The sequence below is a fragment of the Eurypyga helias genome, unplaced genomic scaffold (genome assembly GCF_000690775.1).
Source record: "Eurypyga helias isolate BGI_N326 unplaced genomic scaffold, ASM69077v1 scaffold6486, whole genome shotgun sequence".
Taxonomy (NCBI): Eukaryota; Metazoa; Chordata; class Aves; order Eurypygiformes; family Eurypygidae; genus Eurypyga; species Eurypyga helias.
Genome location: NW_010254561.1, coordinates 37,427 through 56,686, shown reverse-complemented (window position 1 = coordinate 56,686; position 19,260 = coordinate 37,427). Strand labels below are relative to the sequence as shown.

The window sequence follows — 19,260 nt, the reverse complement described above, 5'->3', positions numbered from 1 at the left end:
AGAAAGAGAGAGGAATAGCCTGGTGATGGGGGAAGACAGCTATATAATGAAACAGAGAGAGACAGAGAGAGCGACAGGGATAGCAAGAGAGAAAAGCATGAGCAAAGATTTAAGAACCCCATGTAAAATCACATCCAGCATGCCCCTGTTTGGCCTGGGACACTTCATGCCCATGAATAAATATCTACTCTTGTAATTCCCTACTTTGCATTCTTGCCTCTATCCTCAGTCCACAAGGGTCAGTTGCAAATTTTTGTGACAAGACAGAAAATACACAAGAGAAGGCAAGTGTGAGAGGGAGAGAGGCAAAGCACATCGAAGAGATTTAAAGTGTGTCCAAGAGAAGAGGGAAGCTTGGGGTGGGGGTGGGAGTGGTGAAGGGATAGCAAGAGAAAGAGAAGGATGCGGGGGGATACCAAGCAAGAGAGGATGAAGGACAGTGAGTCAGAGACAGAGGAGAAGCATACAGGAAAGTGTAAATTAATTTTATAGGAACACCAAGTAGAGGAAGGACCCTGAAGCCAAGAGCTGTGTGGTAGACTAGTCAAAGAAATCTTAGATGTCAGTACAGACAAATCTAATCCCTTTAATCAGAATTTACTAAAATCCCTTTGATTGCTACCCAGTGCCCATAATTCTCAAAAATAACATGCCACGTGACTACTCACTATCCTGCAACTCTGATGCAAGTCACCTTTCGTGTGTTTCAAGTTCCAACAGCCAGGTTCACTAACAGTCGGAAGGACTACCAGAAGTTTATTTACAGACACAAAACTTAACCAGCCTTCTTTTCAGTATGTTTTTCATATTTTCAGGGTCTCTTCAAGTCTTTCTAGAGTCCTGCTAGCACATGCTTTCTAGACTGTTATTCTTTGAAGAAATTCTGTTTCTAACCACTGGATCCCAAAAATTTCTGCCTGAAATTGATGCCTCCTAGGCTACTCATGGCCAGCATAATTACTGCTGATTCTCTTAATAGATCCATTAAGCTTATGTGTGTATTAAATCTAATGAACTTCTTTGTAAGCAGTATTTTTAAATATGGCCATACAGGACTGTAGAAAAATATTGTCTCGCAATGCAGAGGTTCCAAAAAAGAATAAAGCTCAAATACTGCACTCTTTTGTACACCAAAGTGATCCTGCATACCTGCATTCTAGGTAGAGTAAGAAGCCACTCGAGGCTCTACAGATACACTGAGAACTAAGAGGCTGTACAGTCAACCCAGCTACATGCTTTTAAGCATATTTCTGTAAGTCAGATAAACAACAGAAGAACAACAGGAGGAAGACAATGCAACGATACAGACATCAAATTAGTTCTTGGCCAGAAATGAAGGGGGGGGGGAAAAAAGCGCACCAATTTCAGAACTCTTTCCTTTCAATTCAAAATTACCCAAAAAGGAAAAGCAATAGACCACTTAAAAATTAAAAAGCATATCTGACCTGCTTACTTAGAGTGACATTTACCTCTTTACCTAACCCATCAGTTCTGTCGATGAGAGCAACCTCATAGCAATGGCAATATACAGCACCAATAAAACTTTTTAAAAGCTGTGTGGTCAGTTTTACAATGTATTTGGGCAATAGATATCACACTGGAGCACAAATTTTCTGCTGGGGTCTAGTCATTACTAGAAAACCAACCTCATGTTGGATATACCATCTCTACCAAAAATTAAATCATAATTTAAGTTCCAAATCTGTTCAGATAAGGTCTTCTATCTACAGAAAGCAAAAATAACCAGACTCACCTCCAAATCTGCGTATTTATAAACTCTGTGCATGTAACTTTCCTTAACATTTACATAGAAAGTGTTTCAGCTCCTAAAATAGCTGGTCTATGGAGCAAGAGGATGACATTTATTTTGCAAATAGCTTTGAAGCAACTTCTCATTTTAGAAGCAACTGCAGGCAACAGTACTTTGCTGGATCGCTTTTCACTACTAAGAAAATTCTTTTCAATACTAAGAGCCATGGCTGCCAGAAGGAAACCTCATAGGAAAAGTCAGCATCTTCGCAGCATGGCAAAGAAATGAGCGAGGACGTATCCATCACAGAGCCCTAATGATGTCTACCAGAAATCTCCAGCCACCACTGCAATGACAGCATGTTAGGAGACACACAAGTGAATAAAATACTCTTCCAGCTTGTGGCAATAAGACCCCATGCCAATTTTATCAATTCACATTCAGAATTCCATGTATATCAAGTAGATACCTTCTTCTATACTTTTTAAAAAATGTATTTAATGAGACTGCTGACAAACACAATAGACTCTAGAATAGTACAACCATTACAGAGAATGCCGCAGCAGCATATTCTTTGTTCCAAACATTTTTTCAGCTTTTAATTAACCCAAGGAAGACAGAACAGAGTTCGGAAGAATTAAAAAATATTTATTTAAAATACTGAAGGATTCAGGTAAAAATGTTTGGATTGTTCCTTTGTCTTTAAGGAAGAGTGCACTTTCTTCCTGGGACTCAAAAAAAACCCCAAAAAAATCTGAAACACTCACTGTCCAGCTTATGTCAGAAACAAAAAGGATTAATGTATTAACATGGATTGTGAATGAGGGACTCAATGAATCAAACACATTAGATGGAATATGACAAAAGCTGATGTTAACATCTGAAATTCCTTTAGCTAGCATGCCTTCCTAGTTCTATTTAGTCAGCATTATAAAAGAATTCACAGCAAAACCTAAGTTTGCTGTGCTGGCATTACACATTAACAAAGTCACGGCATAGCATCAGAAGTTTTGTGACAATTATTAACAACTCCTGTTGGGCATAACTTCCATTTTCAATACCTGAAAGCCATTTGCTAAGATGAAAGCACTGTTGCAACTTTTGATCACTAAGGAAGAAAAGCCAGTAAGCATGCAGCCTTCAAATGCTAGGAAATGTCCACCAGTTCATCCTGATAATTGGTTTAATGAGTCAGGTAAGACACAATTCCAATGTGCAAGTAATCTGAAAACTATCATGATGCCCAGCTGAAGAGTGGTAATAACACAACATTCTGAACATCACCGACATGACAATTTTGTTTGGGTAGGAGCTTGTAAACAGAATCCATCTGGAGTGTACTGCACAGTGAGATCATATAATATAGGTCAGATTATCCAACAACATGGCCCTTTTCCTGGTCATAAGGATCCCAAAATCCTAAATTCTACTCCAGATCAGGGCAATGCAGTGGTCACTGTAAATACTACCCTTTGCATGAACCAGGTGCTCTCTGGAATTTATGCAAGTCACACACAGAATACTTGGTTAAGTTTAGGCATCAGTTTAATCAGTACTCCCCGTCTCAAAAATAGTTTCAAGAGTTACTGCAGTTTCCATGGATACTGAAGTCAAAGAGTTCTTCTTACTATTTCTGTCTGTGAAAATCCCATCACATTTAAGCTGCCAAGTTTCATAGGAGAGCCTGAAGGACTAAAAGTGGCAGTAATATCCATGTTACTATCTACCACATGACAATTATTTCAGAAACATATTTACCTTTTCATATGAGGAGAATATTTTATAGGTCCATGTGTTTGATCAGATAGAAGCAAATTGTTTAAGGACCTCAAACTACATTTTCACAGCAAATTCATTATTTCCAAAACCTCCTTATCTTCTATTCCATTTTACCATAGATGGGCTACATGTATCTAATGGTGCTTTCACCTCACAAGGAGGCTTTTAACACCATCTCCCATTACATCCTCATAGGCAAACTAGGAAACAAGCCAGGCTAGGAAATTGGACAGCGAGATGGACCGAAAACTGCACAAGTGCTAGGCTCACGTGGTTGTGACCAGCGGCACAAAGTCCACCTGCAGGTCAGTCATTAAGGATCAAACCGCGGGCCTCGCACTGGGGCCGATACTGTTTGACATCATCCTTAATGATGTGGACAATGGGGCAGAGTGTCCCCTCAGCAAGTCTGCGCTTAACACAGCACTGGGAGGAGTGGCTGATGGAGCAGATGGGTCTGCTGCCATTGAGAGGGACCTCAGCAGGCTGGAGAAATGGACTGACAAGAGACTCATGAAGTTCAGCAAAGGGAGACATCAAATCTGGCACTTGGACGAATAAATCCATGCCCTGGGTGAGGTTTGGAGCTGACCATCCAGAAAACAGACTGGCAGAGAAGGACATAGGTTGTTTCTGCTGGACAGTGAGTTGAACAAAGAAATGTTCCCTTGAGCCAATCCAGGGCTATAATAGGAAAAGTACAGCAAGCAGGTTGAGGAAGTTGATCTTTCCTGTCTGCTGAGCAGTGGCAAGATCACATCTCAGGTTCTGGGTCCAGTTCTGGACTCCAGTACAAGACAGACATGGGTGTACTGGAGCGAGTTCACTGAAAGGTCAAAGATGATGAAGGGATTAGAACATCTGACATAAAATGAGAGGCTGAGAAAGCTGGGATTGTTAAGCCTTGAGCAGAGAAGGCTCAGCAAGGATCTCACCAAGTGTTTATCACTATCTAATAGGCAGAAGTAAAGAAAATGTATCCAGACTTCTCAGTAGTGCCCAGTGAAAGGATGAAAGGCAATGGACACAAACTGAAATACAACAAATTCACCTTAAACATCACAAAACAACTGTTTCACTTTGAGCGTTGTCATACACTGCTACAGGCTGCCAAAGAAGTCCCAGGAGTGTCCATTCTTGGAGACGCTCAAAAACCAACTAGACGTGGCCCAGAGCAACCTGCTCCTGTTGACCCTCCTTTGGCCAGGAGGGTTGGACTCCAGACTCTAGTATTTTGTGACTTCATAAATGCAAAGTGCAGAGAGAGCAAGGTCTATGCCTGTAAATTTGACTCAGGGAAGAGATGCTCCAGTGCAGCTCAGCTTATAAGAAATCCAGCAAGAAGCTCTGGTAAGGCAGCCCAACTGATAGAGCTATAAATTAGATGGGGTCTGCTAAGTGGCTGGAATAAACGAATAGAGTTAGCACTGAAGCCAGGCTTCCCTTGTCCAGGTCAACCTCCTCAGATGCAACAGCTCTAAAACAGGCTGCAGGATGTTAGGGACTTCACTAAGAATGGCACTGCTGAGCAGTTCTGGGTGCATCCATTTTGCTAAGACCATACTAGGACGGGTCAGGAATCCTGACAACATCCCGTGGTAACCTCAGAGAACCTACTCACAGCATACTTCAAAAAACACAGCAGCTGGATTCTTCTAGACTTTCCTATCTGGAGGAAGCCAGAAAAGGATCTCCAGCTTCCACTCAGGACCACATAAAAAACATAAAGGGTTTGAATTTCACTGATCCTGCTTATAAAACAGTTAATAAGAAGCCTTTATGAAGAACATTCTAAAGCATCCAATAGTTTTTTAAAAATGTCGGTCTCCCATACATTTAAGAAAACACATGAAGCAGCTGAACCTCTGCCTACTGCAGTTTCAACTTTGACTCCAAGGAATAACGACAAAGTAATGAGACAACCATTTGGCCAGCAACAGCAAAACCCCCAGAATAAAATAAAAAGCATACGGACCAAGTTCCACTCACCATAACGTATCAATTTAAACAAGTCCCAGTGGCTACACAGATTCCAGTCCAGAGTTATGCACTGTTTCACAGAGGAAACAACCTTACCAGTTGACCCAAAATGAACCTTAAAATGGCTACAGACACAAACTGCTTGATGGAATCTACTTACATAAGTGATGTGGGTATTACAGGTCACAGCTACCCACTTGAGAGCAGTTTAAACCAGCACTGTACCTGGCAACACTACTAGCTGAGCTTTTAATCTGCAAAAATTCAACCAAGAAAACATCAGAACAACCAACACTACTACAGAGGCACATTATTTGAAACAACACTAAACAAGTACAGATATGAAAGATTTTGTTACAGAAAGTATTTTATTATTTTGTTAGAAAAGCTTTCAAAAACATGCTATATGGCATCATTTTCTCTTCATTGTATGTTAGTGTTCATCACAGTCTGCAGTCTACTGTTTAAACAACATTAAAACTTCAGCTCTTTAAAAAACGTTACAGGAGCTCTTATTCTTTCCCTCTCCACCCCCAGACAATAGCACTGAGGCGGTTTACTCCACTGTGCTCTGAGTCTTCCAAGTTCAAAAGCACCTACAGTGTAATAATGAAGAATGGACAGCTAAAAAACACAACACAGGAACATGGATGTGACCAGTGAAACTGTCTAGCACTAATTTAAACAAAGCATGGCAGACATATAAAAGAATTAGGGAAACAGTAGATTAATAGTATGTGAGTAATACCCAGCATCACGGGTCACATATTTACTAGAAAACAAGAAGAAGGGCTTTTCATATGTACATGATGACTCTTTTTAAAGAGAGCTGAAAGAATGGAGAAAACTTGAAGAGTTTGGATACTAGCAAGATGTATTGATGGAGCGAAGCAACAACTAAAGCTAAACTGAGGAGCATTAGAAATAAAGATTTAAAACTGAGTTTAGTGTCAAGATGCCAGGTAGTAAGGAAAATTCAAGAAAGGGGTTTCTGTGGTTATACAAATCTGGACATAAATTATTAGTGTATTCCACACCTACCTCCCGAAGCAGAAAAATTTTTTAAAAATCAGAATGAACACAGAAAAGGCTGGTTTTCAGAGGCTTTATACACAAAGGCCAGTACTTAGACAGTATCAAGCTGTACAAGACCAAAGATGACTTCAATGTTCCTCTTAGTCTGAGGCCAGCTAATGTTCTCCAGCAAGTCTCAGTCTACACTAAGGAGTGCGTTACTAGAGCAATACAGTGGCCCAACACTAGGCCGCATAATTCCACTGCAGTGGAGAGAGCCAGACATCTTTAGAGAGCAATATGGCAGACAGGCAAATCAGTGACTGAGGTGGATAATTCTACCTGCTAAAGGTGCCTGTTAATACAGAACAATGGACAAAGTGACTGTGGAGGAGTTTAGCCTGTTACAACAGGTCCATCCTGAATTTAAAAACCTCCACTAGTCTACACAGCTTGGTCATCCCATCTCCTTATGCCTTTGATAAACACACACGCGCCAACACAAGTTCACAGTGTAGGTACAGCCCAAAACAAACAAGCAAAAGAAGGAGAAGCCAGAAAAGAAAAAGCACCGACAGGATTAGACTGTATGACACAGTAGATAAAGGGAAATCAGAGGTTTACACAGACGATGACAACGTATAAGGCAAAGAGTTGTGATAAATGAAACTGTTTGAAGTTCCATCTGCCAAGTCTGCTGCAACATTCTGTTCCCCATATATAAAAAAAGTGCATTTAAATTGCACAGGTAATAGAAAAGACTCTGGGATGGGAAGAATTTAGTCACTGTCAAATGTTACTTCTGTGAAAATGCATCAAATTTTTGCATTTGTGCATTGATATTATATGATGCAGAATTTACTGTTCCTCTCTCTATTTTAACATACAGCATCTCTCAGTTTAAATGATCTGGAGGAGGAGTTAAATGCGAATACTAGAGTCCAATTGGAATTTACATGTACACTCTAAGTTACACAAGCATTTTCCAACCATCTCTTCTTAAAATTCCAAATGCATTTATTCATTCTACATTAACCCATCTGCTACATAAGATACCCAGAAGTACAAATATTTTAGTTACAGATGACTGCAATAACCAGTAATTTACAATAAAATAAATCTGTTTTATTTATAAAACACTGTATGTCACTATGCCAAATAAGGACAGACATGCAAATAACTGCATGTTAGTTAAGTTCAAATTCTGTTCTACTACTTTAAAATGTCCTTCTCAGAACTCCTACTTAATAGGTTCCAAGAAGAATGTTTTTAAGCAGCACATGCTGTTACAACAAAATGTAATAAAATTTTAAGTATTTTAGTACAGCAAACCGAGAGCTCATTAAGAAACAAGATTAGTAAAACATACACGTATAGCCCCAGTGCAGAACTTCTGCAGAGAAAATGAAACTGGAAGAGTGAGGTGATACAAACTCATACCAAAAAAACCCCATCAATTTTCTTAACAGAAAACCAACTTCTAAGGAAAAAAATTATGTGAACAAAACTGTTTGTTTGAAAAGGTATATACTATACAGTGTTTATATCTGCAGTACACAGAGGAGTTCAAAACATAATTACCTGCTAACTTCAGAACTCAAGTAGCACAGCAGATGAATGGCCCAAAGCAAAGGTCCCGCGTATGTTGCAAATGCTGTAAGGAAGATAGCTGGTATCTCCACATAGCTTTCTAGTCCCACAAAACCTGCTGAAACGTCCACAGTAGCAATGCCATTTGAATTACCCTGAAAATAGGAACAAAAAAGTAAAAAGTCAAATATCTCCAACGAACTATTCAGAATGCATTAGAATATTAATTATTGCACCAGTTAAAGACTTACTCTTTAAGCCACTTGATAGTACAGCCGTATTCTTTCAATAAAGCAGCTTACCAAATATGAGCTTCTATTTAGGATTTACCGACTAATGAAGGCATAAACAGCATCATCTTTTGCCTTTTTTATTTTCTAGAAATTAACATGCCTGTTTAATAAATTACACCAAAAGAAGAGTTAAAGCAAGTAGCTACACTTGCAGATTTCAGTAACAGTAATGAAAAAAAATGCATTTTTCATCACACATGGTTCAAACCCAAGATTTTAGGTCTGTTTCGTAAAATCACACCAGAAAATAAATATTTCTTGCCCTTAGAGACAACAGGGCTCTAATTTAGAGCTGGAGTGGAACACTATACTGCCCACCTGCCTGACCCACAACACAAATTGCTGCATGTAACCAGATTAATTTCAGAGAGGTTTCTGCTTCCCAAGTCTCTACACCACAATCAATTAAATTGCAATAAACCAAAAGTCAGCCTAGACAGCTTGAATCATCAATATAAGGCATTTACAACCTAAAAAACAAAAAGAATGAAAGTAATGAAAGTATCAAGCCCTGTCCAAGACTTGTACGTTTTACCTACTATTCTTTTTCAGTGACTAAGACCACTAAAGAACAAGGGGTAATATAGAGTGGAAGGAAGTACTTTCCACCAAAAATGCCCAAGTATTTAACTTTACTCAAATACCTAAAGCAGCAAACACTCTGTGATTAAGGCAGAATATTTCTTAGCTTAGCAGGTCACACCTCAGACTAGTACAAGAGCTCTCAGATATACTTACTGTACCTGGAGAAGCTGATCATTTTCCACAACACTGGTGTTCTAACAGCCACTGAACTCTTCTTTCTCCCCTACAGAATCCCAGAACCACTCTAGTGTGAGGACTGTCACCACCAATAGCCTCAGACCCAGTCCCAGCAGAGCATGAGTGGCAGCGGCTGCTCCTTACCCTCTGACCTGACCTTAGTGACTGCAGCCTTCTTGAACAGCTAGTTACCCCAGCGAGAAAATGCTATCATCAAATATGCATGTCTGGGTTGCCCAGAGATTCCAGAGCACACAGGGAAGCATGAAACATAGGTAGCTTTTTCAGGCACATAAGTAACTAGGCTCCAGAGACAGCAAAAAAACTGTTCCCGAAAACAGCTTCAAAATATAAGGAGAAAAAAATCATCCATGTTGACAGAATCATGCACAGCTCATTACTGGTAGTCACTGTCTCCATGAATACTACCATGAAGAGATCCCCAAAATGTAAGGGGAACCTGAAGCTGTAAGAGGGCATTAAGGTATGGATTTTACCAAGATGTCATACAACAGGAAAATCTGGACTTAGGTCTGTCAGACTGTCTCATTTTGACCTTCACCATGCACCACTGTAGTAAACTATTGTTATGCTGCATCGGTGTAATAAATCATTGTTATGCATTTAGCGTAATGATGGCAATGACAAGAGCAGAGCAAAGAATAACTAATGACAAGCAACTAAATAAAAAGCCTATCTGTGCCCTAGAACCTGTAAGATAAGACTGGACAAGAAAGCTGTAAAACAAGGATCCTCCTCAGATTTAAGGACATGACAAGAGCAGAAAGGGCAGGTGCATCACTTGGAGGAGGGCAGGGTGCTGCTCCTCAACAAGCAAAAGTTTGACAGGGACAGGCAGGGAGACAACCTGGCTCCCTTTTCCCCCAGTCCCCGTCCACAACAACAGGTCTATTTCCTGACACAGCTACTTATTTCCTCTCCCCTCCTTCTTCATATGATGCATACGGAATAGAAAAGCTGAGACATATCAGGCAATCCTGCTCACCTCATGAAGAGCTGAAAGGTGTCTTCACTCTGTTTGCTCCACCTGCACATGCTCAATCCCTGGCACCTTGCAGCAACTCCCAATCCCACTGCACGTGAGAAGGATCAGGAATAAATGCAGTAGCTGGGAGTGCATGTCACTGATCCTGCACAACAGGGCAAAAAAAAGTACTCTGCTCTGGAAGGTAGTGAGGGCAGAGAAAGGAACCAGGTCGAAGGAACAGTGCTTTCCACTTTCTCCCCAAGTCCCTGTGGTTCCTTTCACACAGGGCTCACATTCTGACTTTGTAGTGATGTAGCTATAGGACAAGGAGCGGAAGGATACACGCACTTGGCTCCACACACAACGTAACACACCTAACGTAAACCAGACGTTAGGTGTCCAAACACCCCACTCTCACCAAGAATCCACTGAACCTCATGGATAGTTCCACAGCTACTACTGGAAGAGCCCCACTGCGCAGTACGATACATTTTTTCTTTGCATTAGATATCCTTCTCCAAGACTACCTCATACATTTGAACTGTATTTTTTTAGCTTATAACTCCTAAAACTCCACACAACACACAAATGACTGACAAGTCTGAGTGTCTGCTATTTTTTTAAGTATCACTCAATTATTTCAAACAGTGCAATAGCTTATTGTGGTAAGGGTACAAGTGACAGGAGAAAATGCACTATTGCCTAAAAGCATTCCATGATACTCCATCATGATATACATCAATGAAGCACAAATATAAAAACGCTGGCTAGAGAAACTACCCAGCGTATTTGCTACAGTAACAGAGGAGAATCCATTCATAGGCAGTAATAAAAAAAAAAAAAAACTAAAAGCCTCTTCAAAACTGCAGAGTTTTCTGAAAACTTCTGAGATAGCACATCACTTACTGAATATGAGCCAATACCTGCAGTAACAATGACTCTCACTGAACTGAGAAGTACAGAGGTGCAAGACAAAACTGACATGCTTCTGTCTTAACTGACTTAACAGAGCACACTGTTAGCCACACTTCCACGGAGCCCTTCATGTAAGTGTATGCCATCCTAGTAACCAGAATTCTATGAACAAGCATACAATGAGGAATCTATTTTCATTATTTGAAGCCAATAAATTAAGGTGAAAAAATGAAGTCATTGGAAAAGGTTGGCCAGCAAGGTTCTGCTATCTCTATCCTTGGAGGTTTCTGAGCAACCTGGCCTGACCTAACTGCTGACACAGCTCTGAGAATGGGGTTGAACTGTGGGCCTTCTGAGGTCCTCTCCAACGTAAATTATCCTAAAATGCTTTGAAATCATAACAAGAGAAAGCTATAAGCCATTTTAAAATGTCACCTCAGTCCATCTTCTCTACCTAAACGCAAGATGCATTAGACATAAATGATTCTGAAAATGTACAAACCTATTCTGTTTTCCTCCAGTGATAAAAACACCAGGAAGTATAAACAAGTTTTAAAGCTTTTTAGACTGTATTTTCTTTCTCCTCTTCTGCAGATATACTGCTCTAAGGATGGGAACAAAAAAAAACCCACAAGACTAATAAATACATATATGAAATCTCTGTTCATTTATGAGCCTTCATCCAAGACAACTAAAATATTTCAAGAAATATTTACAGCAACATAAATTTTTTAGGAGCTGCTGTAGTTATGAGAAACAACCAAGATATTTCTTTCTATTCTTACTGTATCTGAACGGCAAGTAGCAATGGTAAAGATATAGTATACTTCTGGGAACTGATTGATGAATTATGAGATGTGGACAACTCAGAGCTTAGGAGAAAACAATCAATCATTCAAGCTAGTTGATAAATTCATCAAGAGGTTCCTGAGCTTGCAATAATATCCTGACAAGTAAGTAGTGTTCTGACTAAATGTATTAATTTCCTATTTGTTTGACAATACTGGAGTATTTTTAACTTTGCTTTTCTTCATCGATTTACACAAGACAATAAATAAAGCAAAGATTTTAAGTACTAAAACAAGACTAAAAAATGAAGTGGTTTTACCCATCTCCACATAAGTAACACAGGACTTTATCCAGCCAAGCTCTAAAAACCTTCAAGCATGCAGACATTGCAACCTGTGTGAGCAACCTTTTCCACTGCTTACTATTCACAACAGTCTTGCTAAAGGGCTGGAAGAACGAGTTGATGTGTAGTCTTCCCAGGTAATGTACAACTGTCTAATAAATTTTCCTTTTAGGTTCACACTGTCAGAGCAGCAAGGGTGAGCAGGTTCTGCAACTGAAGATAAGCTGGGAAATGACTGTGAAAACAAGGCAGATGAGAGCAGTGTCAGGAGGACTGGGAACGCTCAGTGGCATGTCCAGTTCAGGACTGGATCCAGAGACAGTAATCAGGGCCAGACTCAGTCCAGGGTTCATGCAGCAAGTCTGTAGTGACAAGGCAGGTCCAAGATAAGGCCAGAAAGCCCATTCACCAGGTCCAGATCAGCATCAGAGACAGAGACATCCCTGCTTACACAGCTGTGACACAGCACTGGCAGTAAAGCATGAGATTAAAAGCAGCTCCGGAAGGAAAGGAAGGCCAGACCCTTCCTTGCAGCATTTCTCACAACAGCTCCATTTAGTGAAGATGACCTTGAACTCCACTAAACTAAACTCCTAGACAGGAGATGTAGTCAGGACCCTAGCACAGTTGAAGTGTAGAATGTAAAACAAAGTGTAAACTCAAGGTATTTGTTTTCAACATGTACTTAATTAGAGGTTTTTTTCTACTTCTACTTAAAATATCAGCTTCCCCAACCAGGCGTTTCATTTTTTTTTTTTACCCCACTTTCATCAACAGTACCAACTGATACATGAAAAATAGTATCTGTTCCTATGAATCTTGCTTACAGTGTACACTTAGGATTTTCACAGCTATACTTTCATAAAGTCTTTAAGAACCCTACAGTATTTTTTTGAAATAACACTGCCTCATTCATTAAATATGCTATTCTGAACAAGGCTATTTTTACTCACTATCATATTCAAAAGGCCATCACTTACATTCCACACTTAGCAAGACAGTAACTGCTTTTGTCATTACATATCCTTTTGCCTACCAAAAGCTCAGCAACATGAGCACGAAGTCTCACTCTCCCCAATATCATACCAGGACATATGTGAACAGTAGCTCTCCAAATCTCTCTCCTATTTCCAGATGGAAGGGATTTATATTTAGTTTATATTTCTCTTCTCCCACCTCATTTAGCTAGCACAGTTTAAATTTAGGATCCAATCTGATGTACATCAACAACAAATTTCAGTGTTTTTCAATTTCTGTATTTAAACCATAAAACTGCTATCAGTGTTGTATGCTACATTAGATCTTTATGCCTGTGTAAAAATTAAACACCCACCACAATTCTAACCCCAGCCAGTTTAATAGTGGCAGCTCTAGTAACCACAAAACTTGAGGAGAGAAGCTCATGGAAGACATTTAAACCTACACCAGCAGCGCACATCATGACTCATAACCTAGCATTCAAGCATGGATAGCACAAGGCAGGCTTAACAGAGGTCAGTACTGAAGTTGAGAACTTGATGGACTTCTCCAGCAGAAATAACCCAGCTGTACTTCCTTAATGTTTATTCAGTATTTCAGCAAATGTTTATTCAGTGTTGATGGTCATGGCCAAGACAGGTAGTCGCTAAATCTGGGACACCCGCAGTTTACTCTGTAAGAAGTGTGTATCATCACTAAAAGGCACAGAAGTAAGGACACAATCTGAAAGCTGTCACCACGCAAAGACCTTCCTATTTTTCTCACAAGGTAAAGGAGAGAGATGCAATGGTTTATTAAAACAACTAAAATCTGCTACTCAGCCAGAAAGCTACCTCATTTAAAACATGGGCACTTTCAGAGTTCCAGCTTCCATCACTCAGGTAAGGAAGAGTTGGAAAGCTTACATAACCACAACAAAACCACCTACAGCTTCTCCTGAGGTCACTCATCTATGGTACTCTTGAGATACACATAAACACTTGAGTGTCTGCATCTTTCACAAGAGGTGTGAGTAAACAGGGGAACCTGCATAGCCGTGAGAAGAGAGTGTTGGAAACATACCCTAAAGGGAAGTTACCTCCATGTGTCTGGGAGAGGGGGTGTTCCAGCGCAGGGGTGGGGGCTGAATCTTTTTCAAATCAGGTATACAAAATGGCATAGAAAGTGGTGAGTGTTGATCTATTGTGTATATGGCATGGATCCTACATGTATAGTTCAGTGACTGCCAGTTAATGAAGTGTTGTTAATAAGTGTTATTAATATATGATTGCCAGTTAATTATGTGTCACTAATAAATCCATAAGACACTTCAATCCTGATTTTAAGAAACATAAACTGAGCAGTTTTTCCCTTGCATCAAGTCATTCATGCTCTAGACTCTAAACTCAAAGGAAAATGAAACTTAAATGTATCCAAGCAGAATAATTAATGAAGAAGTCGGTTTTGTAGGTTGTCAGTTTTTTAATTTTCACTGGTAGTGCAGATAAGAATGCTTCATACTGAGCAAACCTACATACGAAGAGAATGAAATTAAACATAATTTCGGGAAGAAGTTTCTTCTATCCTTAGATCTACAGTCCTGGACAGGAAAACCTATTGCTCAGAACAAATTGGGAGAAATTTACCAATTGAAGAGAGCTCACTAATTAAGATTTTTGAAGGACCTTTGTAGCCTCTGTACTTTTATGAGCTACCAGCTCAAACATTCTACTTCTTTACACTAACATTTTGCACATCAGATAATGGCTGTCATTTGTGAAGGGGAAAAAAACCCCAAAACAGAAGAACTCTTAGCCTTGTATGATTCCATTTGTTCCTTTCCATACATGCAGAATAGTATTTCATCAGAGAATAAAATAACAAAGGTTAACATCTGAAAAGTGGTTTTCTGGTCAAACTCTTAATCTCCATCCTAGAAAGGGCATCTAATATATGTGTACTTACAGCATTTTTAAAAGATAACTGAAAACTTGTTCTCTAAGGAGTGGGGGGTGGAAGAAAACTCCATCTGTCTTGACTTTTAAAAGCAATTTTTTCCCCCAGCAGAAATAATTTCTCTATTTTTGCAACATCTCCAGGATGTTTAAAAAAAAGGGAGAAAATAGAGATAAATAGAGAATTTTCTTTCTAAAAATCCCTCCTGTTCTATTACAATTAATTTGTCATTTTATTCTACCTTGGGCACACTAAATAGGCACACACCTTGGTTTTCCAAGTAGAAAGACAAAAAAATTTTCAAAAGACTGTTGGCAAGTTCTTCTGAAATTGATTTTTTTTTTTTTAAGGGCCTGTGCTAAAAAGAGTAAGAATTTTTCAAGATTTTTGTTAAGCCATTGCTAAATTCAGAAGAATCTCTTCAAAGCTGGTGTTTACAGACATGTGACAGGACACAAAAAGGAGCTCCTTATCTGGATCAGCTCTATTTCATACTTCAGATTTAATAATAAGCTAGCATGGGATCAGCATGGGGGAAGCTTTGGTCTGCTCCTACCACCAATTTTGGTAAGTAACTATCACCCTTCACTCTCCACATCTTAGAGTGACAAGAGATCCGCAAAGACTAATCAAGCAATATGGCTCACAACAAAGCAATGAAGAGATTCTCCTTCCTCAGCTTTGGAGTCTGTGATTCAGCAGCATGTCTGTTTGCAAGACACTCCCTTGTCAGAGCTTATTTTTAAAATACCCTCAAGTTTGCTGAAATCTGTATCACACAGGAAGTTATTATTTCCAAAGGAAACACATCTAGAAGAAACGTCAAAATTGACAGCGGGATTGATTGTGCCTGGGTGAATACAGGACATCCAACAGCATAATGTGCAGCCAGTTAAAAGGGAAATTACTTCTTCCAGTCTTCTAAAAACTAAAAAACTTCTCAATTGCAAGGGTGATTGTATGTGCAAAAAGTTAGTCATCAAAATAGAAAAAGAATCTTTAAACCTATTTCTATCTTCTCCCTAACACCAGCAAGAAAAAAACCACTAAAAAAAAAAACCTGAAACATGCTATCAGATCTAACTGTTACCTTTTACTCGTGTTGAATGAACAAATTTTTATTGTATAGAAGAAAAAAAATCTGGCATAGCACAGTCAAATGGAAAAAGGTATTATGCTCTTGATAGCCTCTGATAGCTTATTTCTGAAGCAGCTGAACATATTTTCTGAAGTTCATGGCGAGTCTTCCAGAAAAGTTATTCCACAATTTTTTTGCAGCGCTCATATCACAGAAGACAAAATCTAACTTGCCAAATTACACTTCTACAGCAAACGTCTTATTTCAGAAAGTTCTTATTTTCTATTCATCACATAATATTGGCTATAGATAGATGGGCTACACATATCTAATGGCAACCTCACAAGGAAGCTTTTAACACCATCTCCCATTACATCCTCATAGGCAAACTAGGAAACAAGCCAGGCTAGGAAATTGGACAGCGAGATGGACCGAAAACTGCTCAAGTGCTAGGCTCACGCGGTTGTGACCAGCGGCATAAAGTCCACCTGCAGGTCAGTCATTAAGGATCAAACCGCGGGCCTCGCACTGGGGCCGATACTGTTTGACATCATCCTTAATGATGCGGACAATGGGGCAGTGTCCCCTCAGCAAGTCTGCGCTTAACACAGCACTGGGAGGAGTGGCTGATGGAGCAGATGGGTCTGCTGCCATTGAGAGGGACCTCAGCAGGCTGGAGAAATGGACTGACAAGAGACTCATGAAGTTCAGCAAAGGGAGACATCAAATCTGGCACTTGGACGAATAAATCCATGCCCTGGGTCATGGTAGGGGCTGACCATCCAGAAATCACCTTGGAAAAGATGGACATGGGGATCTTGGTGGACACAACGATGTCCGTCAGCCGGCCACTTGCCCGTTGTGCAAAGGCCAACAGCACCTGAGACTGCATTAGGCTGAGCATCACTAGCTGTATGAGGGTGATGCTCCGTTCCCTCTACTAAGTAGTGGTGAGATCACACCTGGACCCTGGGTCCAGTCCTGTGCTCCCCGGCATAAGACAGACATGCATATACTGGAGAAGGTTCACTGAAGTGCCACAAAGATGATGATGGGAATGAAGCATCTGTCATACGAACATGTATCTGAATGAGCTGGGTCTGTTTACTGTCAAGAGCAGGAAACTCAGCACAGATCATAACAATGCGTACAAGTACCTGATGAGGGGAAGTAAAGAAGACTTAGCCAGACTCTGACCTTCTCAGTCACTCAATAGTGAACAGTGAAAACATGAGGAGTAATGTATATGAACTGAAATACAGGAAGTTCTGTTTAAACATCAGAAAAAGCCTTTTTACTGGCTAGGGTGGTCAAGCACTGGGACAGCCTGCCCGGAGAGTCTGCAAAGTCTTGACCCTTTCCAGTTTTTAAAATCAGACTGGACATGGTCCAGACCAACCTGATCTGGTTGATGTGCCGTTAGATGAGGGGAGGTTGCACTGAATGATCTCCAGAGGCACCTTCCAGCCTCAAATCTCCTGTTACTTGGTGGTTCTGTGAAATTCTCAACCAACTGTACCAAGAATTCATCATCATTGAAAATGAATACTTCATGAAAACATTCAAACCATACTTTAATAGTCCCTTTTCCATAACTAAGATTTTTTTTGCCAACCTACCCACCATTACATGTTTGTCATCTGCTCTTGCTTGGTACTTGAGTATTGAGAGGGTCTTGCCTTCAGCTTCCTGCCAAACCCGCCGTAAGGGCTGCTCTCAGAAGGCCATAATCAGAGCTGACTGCCTGTTCCTTCCAACCCTTACCACTATATGAATCTATGATTCCATTCAAGACATGCAAAAGCATCCAACCAAGAAACACTGCACCCCCTGAGCAAGAAAACTGGGTAGGAAGGGATGAATCATGATGATCTTATCCCCATCACCAATTCCCTGTCCTCACACATACCCTTGAGAGCAAAGTCAAGCCAATCCTCAGTCAGTACTAACACAGTAGGAAGTACCCTAAGCTTGACCACAGTTTTAACATCCTCAACCATATCTCAAAAGTAAACCCAATGCAGGTCTCACCATTTTTTTTTTTTTGGGGGGCAACAAATCAGAAAGCCTCTCCTCCTAAATCAAAACCAACCTGATTCCCAACTTAACAAATGTCATCTTAAGACACAGTCTGCTGTACAATGTTTCCAATGTGGACAGAACCTCTCCAGCTTCGATTCCAAGAAAAGTTTTTGTGGAATTGCAACATTATTTGCAATGTAGAGAACTATGTTATGGAAATCAGTAGGGCTCCTCAGAAAAGAAGATACCATTTGATGTAACAAAAACGGCAATCAGTTCTGATTCTCTTAAGAGACATTACCTTGTCACAGAACTTCCCTTGAGCCTTAAACTGTATGTAGACCCATTGTGATGTTACCAAAGGTTTGGTAAGCCTCAAGAATCATGGACAAGAAGTCATTTACCTTTTATTGGTATTAATCAATTTATTATCACCAGAACAGTACTTAGGAGGCCCACTAACAGACCAAAATTGCCCCTGGTATAGGTATTTGATATCCTAAACACTTCTGGAAATCTACATAAAGGATAAGCTATCAAGGTATGCATCTTTCCCCAGTTTTGAAAACAAAACATGAATAATACAGTTAGAAATTAAACCCTTCTAAGAACTCAGTAAATTCTTCCACTCTGAGATTCAGTTGGCATTTTATTCACAATGGACAATATTTCTTTTAAAACTATTCCCCCTCCAACTCCTGTGGCAGGAATAATATTCAGCTTACCTGAAAATAGAAGAAAGCTTGGCCAAACCAGTAGTGCATGATAGTAATCTGTGCTGCATCAAATTTCAAAGGTCTCCAGATATATTTTGTTGTCATTGTCTGAATCAGCAGACAAAACACCAAAACTGGTAAATTGTGAGGTCTAAATAGCAGGGCTGCTAGTAGAACCAATCCACTATACACTTCCCATAATCCTGTACTCTTCACAGTGGAGTCTGCAGAAATAACCTGTGACTTCAGTAAATCTTTAGTGCCACTGAAGACTATGCCAAGAACAAAGACATAAACAAAACGAGCTTCAGTAATCCCCCTAAAGAGG

At 40.0% G+C, this 19,260-nt stretch overlaps 1 protein-coding gene across 1 annotated transcript in view; it reads right to left on the bottom strand.

Moving 5' to 3' along the window:
* Positions 1-8,100: 8,100 nt before the first annotated feature.
* LOC104510692 (GPI ethanolamine phosphate transferase 2-like) overlaps positions 8,101-19,260 on the bottom strand; it is a gene marked incomplete at its 5' end in the record, with an annotated part of 48,156 nt that continues 36,996 nt past the window's right edge. Inside the window, 2 exons of the mRNA XM_010153025.1 lie at positions 8,101-8,268; positions 18,942-19,251. Of these exons, the coding sequence (XP_010151327.1) occupies positions 8,101-8,268; positions 18,942-19,251 (478 nt within the window). The remainder of the gene's footprint in view (positions 8,269-18,941; positions 19,252-19,260) is intronic.